At 41.8% G+C, this 6,736-nt stretch overlaps 1 protein-coding gene across 1 annotated transcript in view; it reads left to right on the plus strand.

Moving 5' to 3' along the window:
* Positions 1 to 6,736, plus strand: part of HDAC5 (histone deacetylase 5) — a 61,784-nt gene that overhangs the window by 15,166 nt on the left and 39,882 nt on the right. The window contains exon 2 of the mRNA XM_018552748.1: positions 5,234 to 5,499. Coding sequence (XP_018408250.1) covers positions 5,234 to 5,499 — 266 coding nt within the window. The remainder of the gene's footprint in view (positions 1 to 5,233; positions 5,500 to 6,736) is intronic.

Below are 6,736 nucleotides of genomic sequence, written 5' to 3' on the forward strand. Positions count from 1 at the left end.
GCCCACTCATAAGACCAGATATCAGACTCTATAAGGTGCCCACTCATAAGACCAGATATCAGACTCTATAAGGGGCCCACTCATAAGACCAGATATCAGACTCTATAAGGGGCCTGCTCATAAGACCAGATATCAGACTCTATAAGGTGCCCACTCATAAGATCAGATATCAGACTTTATAAGGTGCCCACTCATAGGACCAGATATCAGACTCTATAAGGTTCCCACTCGTAAGACCAGATATCAGACTCTATAAGGTGCCACTCGTAAGACCAGATATCAAACTCTATAAGGGGCCCACTCATAAGACCATATATCAGACTCTATAAGGTGCCTGCTCGTAAGACCAGATATCAGACTCTATAAGGGGCCCACTCATAAGACCAGATATCAGACTCTATAAGCTGCCCAATTATAAGACCAGATATCAGACTCTATAAGCTGCCCACTCATAAGACCAGATATCAGACTCTATAAGCTGCCCACTCATAAGACCAGATATCAGACTCTATAAGGTGCCCACTCATATGACCAGATATCAGACTCTATAAGGGGCCTGCTCGTAAGACCAGATATCAGACTCTATAAGCTGCCCACTCATAAGACCAGATATCAGACTCTATAAGGTGCCCACTCATATGACCAGATATCAGACTCTATAAGGTGCCCACTCATATGACCAGATATCAGACTCTATAAGGTGCCCACTCATAAGACCAGATATCAGACTCTATAAGGTGCCCACTCATAAGACCAGATATCAGACTCTATAAGGTGCCCACTCATAAGACCAGATATCAGACTCTATAAGGTGCCCACTCATAAGACCAGATATCAGACTCTATAAGGTGCCCACTCATAAGACCTGATATCAGACTCTATAAGGTGCCCACTCATAAGACCAGATATCAGACTCTATAAGGTGCCCACTCATAAGACCAGATATCAGACTCTATAAGGTGCCCACTCATAAGACCAGATATCAGACTCTATAAGGTGCCCACTCATAAGACCAGATATCAGACTCTATAAGGTGCCCACTCATAAGACCAGATATCAGACTCTATAAGGGGCCCACTCATAAGACCAGATATCAGACTCTATAAGGTGCCCACTCATAAGACCAGATATCAGACTCTATAAGGTGCCCACTCATAAGACCAGATATCAGACTCTATAAGGTGCACACTCATAAGACCAGATATCAGACTCTATAAGGGGCCCACTCATAAGACCAGATATCAGACTCTATAAGGGGCCCACTCATAAGACCAGATATCAGACTCTATAAGGGGCCTGCTCATAAGACCAGATATCAGACTCTATAAGGTGCCCACTCATAAGATCAGATATCAGACTTTATAAGGTGCCCACTCATAAGATCAGATATCAGACTCTATAAGGTGCCCACTCATAAGACCAGATATCAGACTCTGTAAGGTACCCACTCATAAAACCAGATATCAGATGCTATAAGTTGCCCGCTCATATGACCAGATAGGTGGGCACCTTATAGAGTCTGATATCATGTCTTATGAGTGGGCACCTTATAGAGTCTGATATCATGTCTTAAGAATAGGCACCTTTATAGAGTCTGATATCTGGTCTTATGAGTGGGCACCTTATAGAGTCTGATATCTGGTCTTATGAGCGGGCACCTTATAGCATCTGATATCTGGTCTTATGAGCGGGCAACTTATAGCGTCTGATATCTGGTCTTATGAGTGGGTCCCTTATAGAGTCTGATATCTGGTCTTATGAGCGGGCACCTTCTACAGTCTGATATTTGGTCTTATGAGTGGGCACCTTATAGAGTCTGATATCAGGTCTTATGAGTGGGCACCTTATAGAGTCTGATATCAGGTCTTATGAGTGGGCCCCTTATAGAGTCTGATATCTGGTCTTATGAGTGGGCATCTTTTAGAGTCTGATATCTGGTCTTATGAGTGTGCACCTTATAGAGTCTGATATCTGGTCTTATGAGTGGCACCTTATAGAGTCTGATATCTGGTCTTATGAGTGGGCCCCTTATAGAGTCTGATATCTGGTCATATGAGTGGGCCCTTTATAGAGTCTGATATCTGGTCTTATGAGTGTGCACCTTATAGAGTCTGATATCTGGTCTTAAGAGTGGGCACCTTTATAGAGTCTGATATCTGGTCTTATGAGTAGGCACCTTATACAGTTTGATATCTGGTCTTTCTCCTACTTTATCTAATGCATCCCTAGTACAGGCTTACTTTAAAAAATATACAGTATATCAGTAGAATCCATGATTTCTCCATCATTGACTTGTTACAGGCCTTTCCCTCATTTTATGCACTCCCAGCATCCTCCATTCTCACACTCTCTGTATGCAGCTGTTTTGTTCTCGCTATATTTAGCTGTGTTTTTCAGAGTGCTCACAATGAAAGTGGTAAAAGGTGATTAGCTGGCATCCTACAGGCTCTCAGCCTCCTTATATCTCCCCCTCCCTCTCTCCCCGCACTTACACTTTCTCAGTTTCCCCATCCATCTCTCATCTCTCCCTTTTTATTCTTATATACAGGCTGCTTTCATTGTCTTAGTCTACATATTCTGCTCTCAAAAGCTGAATCCAGTCACACAAACTTTCATTTATCCAGCTTGTATTTAGAATTTGGATACGGATCTGAGATGTTACTTCTCCTGGACCCAAAAAGATAAGATGTACTTTACACATAAGTCATCCATACCCTGTAAACCCCCAGAATTAGGATTCAGAATCCTATCAAGATGGTATAGGCTTCCTATTCCTACGTACCTGTGCAAACTCTTCCCACAGACCTCCCCAATGTGCTGGAGAATCAACAAACAACAAGGTATGCTTCTCCATGTTTTTGGGAGTGTTCACTTTAAAAGCCCTTTTGGTTAAAAGTGCAAACAAGTATCATTTATGGGGAATAGTCCAATAGCATTCCTACTCTATTCCAACCACCTATCACAATGTGTGCACAAGAGGTCCTTACACAATCACCCTGTGAATGCAGCTAGAACCTGTATTCCTTTATACTGGAAACAGACAACTCCCCCCCCCAACAATATCTCTTTGGTGTTTTGAAGGTCTCAGAAAGAATGGAGGACCTAACCTGTTCCCTGCAACACCGAGAGGAAATTCACCAGAAATCCTGCTTTTTTTGGCACATGTGTACATCCTCAGATGAACACCGCTTGCTCATAATGGAGTGAGTGAAGAGTACACACCCCAACAGATATCCCATTGAATTCTTCCAACTGACAGATACACCTTGTCATAGTCCTCATGGCAACGATTGTGTAAGAATCCTTCCATGTACTATGGCACAAGGACCCCCTCTAGAAGTTCTAACCCTTTGGCCACGTTTGCTTATTAAATTTTCAGGAACTGCATAGTCTACATCAGCCTCCCTCAAACATTTTAACATGGAGGAACTCTTAAAATAACTTTCAGGTCTCGGGGAACCCAGGCTATTAATCACTATATCTACAGGTCACTGTACATTAGTGTGATGGTCACTGGGAAGAATGTTCCTTACAATCGTGGTCATTGGCAAGAATTCCCTCCTTACCGATAACTATAGAAATCATTCTGGTCAGTGGTTACTTATCTGAGAGACAGCAATTACTCATTGTTCAGGGAACCCTTGGCTGAAGGAACCTCCACAGAACCTTGATTAGAAAGGCTGGTCTACATAGTCTACAAACTCATTCACTTCAACTCCATATGGGTTCCTCATGTGAATCCTTTTTATCTCACTGTACATTAGTGTGATGGTTACTGGGAAGAATGTTCCTTACATTCCTGGTCATTGGTAAGAATTCCCTCCTTACAGATAACTTTAGAGATCATTCTGGTCAGTGGTTACTTATCCGAGAGACAGCAATTACTCATTGTTCACGGAATCCTTGGCTGAAGGAACCTCCACAGAACCTTGGTTGAGAAAGGCTGGTCTGCATAGTCTACAAACTCATTCACTTCAACTCCATATGGGTTCCTCATGTGAATCCTTTTTATCTCACTGTACATTAGTGTGATGGTCACTGGGAAGAATGTTCCTTACATTCCTGGTCATTGGCAAGAATTCCCTCCTTACAGATAACTTTAGAGATCATTCTGGTCAGTGGTTACTTATCCGAGAGACAGCAATTACTCATTGTTCACGGAATCCTTGGCTGAAGGAACCTCCACAGAACCTTGGTTGAGAAAGGCTGGTCTGCATAGTCTACAAACTCATTCACTTCAACTCCCTATGGGTTCCTCATGTGAATCCTTTTTATATCACTGTACATTAGTGTGATGGTTACTAGGAAGAATGTTCCTTACATTCGTGGTCATTGGCAAGAACTCCCTCCTTACAGATAACTATAGAGATAATTCTGGTCAGTGGTGACTTATCTGAGAGACAGCAATTGCTCATTGCTCAGGGAACCCTTGGCAACCTCTGAAGGAACCTACAGAGAACCTTGTTTGAGAAAGGCTGGTCTGCATAGTCTACAAACTCATTCACTTCAACTCCCTATGGGTTCCTCATGTGAATCCTTTTTATCTCAACCCCAAAGCGGCTAGTATAATTTGTGTGAGAAAGACAATGTTGAGTAAGTATATTGTCTTATTAAAAATGGGCTATAGGCACAGGACATCAAGTCAATACCCTAACATGCCCCACTTTGTCTGGTACTAGACCTTGTACCCATTTGTGATGGATATAGAAGTACATATAATATACATGTCCTCCAGGTTACAGTTTTCTTTGGTCTTAAAGTGGACCTAGCATCAGATTTAGCATCATATATATCCTTGACGTCAACTGCATCCATGATACACATGCATGTTTAAATGTATAAGTCTTTATTATCTATCCTGATCACAGTACTCCCACTGACAGTAATTTTATTTTTATGTTTTCCAAAGAATGGAGTTATATATGTTCTGGCGCTATTCAGGGTCAACATTTAACTCCTGGATTGAAGTGCTGGCTCAGATTATGTAAATTCTGGAGCACATTGGGTTCTTGGCTGTATTCACAAATGTCTAACACAGACCAGCCTCTAACACTGTATATTAGTGTGAGCTTTGTAGTATGCTGACATTGTAAGTTGTGTGCATTTAATTTCGCATCTATCGGTGTATATCTAATTGGATTTCCATTCCTCTGGTCAGCATTTTGTTGAAGATCTTCACCGTGTTTAAGTCACCCTGGTCTCTAACCATCTGCGTATTATCTCTTTCAAACAGTGGAGGTCACCCCTCTCCTTTCCGCAGCAGTGCCCTCATCAAGCAGCCTCCCCCCAAGTCCCGGGGAGTTGAGGCAAGAGCCACGGGCAGCTAGTGGTCCCGGAGTGGCCATGGACCCGATGAGCCGAGAGCAGCAGCTCCAGCAGCAACTCATTCTACTGAAACAGCAGCAGCAACTTCAGAAACAGCTTCTTTTTGCCGAGTTTCAGAAGCAGCATGAAAACTTGACAAGACAACACGAGGTCCAGCTCCAGAAGCACCTCAAGGTAGGAAATGGAGATAATGTATCAAGAACATCTTTGGCTATCATGAATGAAAACATCTGAAATGAAACTTGCTCTCGTAATCCTGTTTTCTTTTTCTAACTTGCTTTGCTAACATATTTGTAATCTGATTGCTCCAACTTTTAAAGTCCAACTTTTTAAGCTTGCATACATGTTACATGTATTGTTTTTTTTCTATGGTTTTGTACTTTTATTTCAGTTATGTGCTTCTATACACAGATTAACTCCCAACTTGGGCAGTGTAAAAATGCTTACTATTCAGCCTTTTCTGCCTATGAAGGTATGAGGACCAATCTTAATTACTTACAGCTTACAGTAATTTTCCAATTTGGGAGATTTGCCCTTGCTTCCTGTCCTAGAGACAAATCAGGAAGTAAGTGGAAATCTCCTCTCAGGCAGTTTTGCTCTGAAACAGGTGTCTCCATCAAATTATTCCCCCTCACCTCTTATCCCAGTAACTACCAAAAATTTTCGATTCCCCATCACATTCGGAACCGGTCACAATGGTCACACGTCCAAATAGTGAGGGTGCATCTTTTGAATGGGGACAGCAATAAGGAGTCTAACCCTTCACCACTCAGAGGTCAGAGGTTCTAACCCTTCACCACTCTGTAGAAAGCAAAAATAAAATGTTTTAGCTATCGATACACTTCAACTATTTAGATATATTTTTCGCCTTTGGTAAACCCAAAACGCAAACCTAATGTTTGATATCTAACAATTAAGTTTCTCTTGAAGTTCTGCTAAAGATTTTGCACTTAATTTCTTAGTTCCTTCCTCTCAGTCATTATGAGAGGGTCTAGCAGCCATTACTGATAAGGAAAACTGTGTGTCAAAACAGTCAGTAAACTCAGAAATATTTAGCAGTTATGCAGGTTTTAGATTTTCTTGTAAATGGCAAAACTACCATGGCCTTGTCCTTCCCCACCTTTCCTGCCTTCATATTGGCCAGTGAGTTGGTTCACCACATTGATGGACCAGGGCAGGGCAAGCTTATCTTTTCCATGAAGAAAATGAGACTTGCATAGAATTTAAACTGCCTATATCTCTAGATATGATGGCCATTTTGACAGGTACTTTTCACTGACTGTGGCCTAAGCTTGAGCATTTTCATCATAAAATGCTTAATTTGTAACAGGTTTAATAAGATTTATATTTTGGGTAATTGTTGGGAAGTACAGTAAGATTTTGCTCATGGACTTCCTCTCCCCCCCCCCCC

The sequence above is a fragment of the Nanorana parkeri genome, unplaced genomic scaffold (assembly GCF_000935625.1).
Source record: "Nanorana parkeri isolate BGI_ZX_2015 unplaced genomic scaffold, ASM93562v1 scaffold96, whole genome shotgun sequence".
In the NCBI taxonomy this organism is placed as follows: Eukaryota; Metazoa; Chordata; class Amphibia; order Anura; family Dicroglossidae; genus Nanorana; species Nanorana parkeri.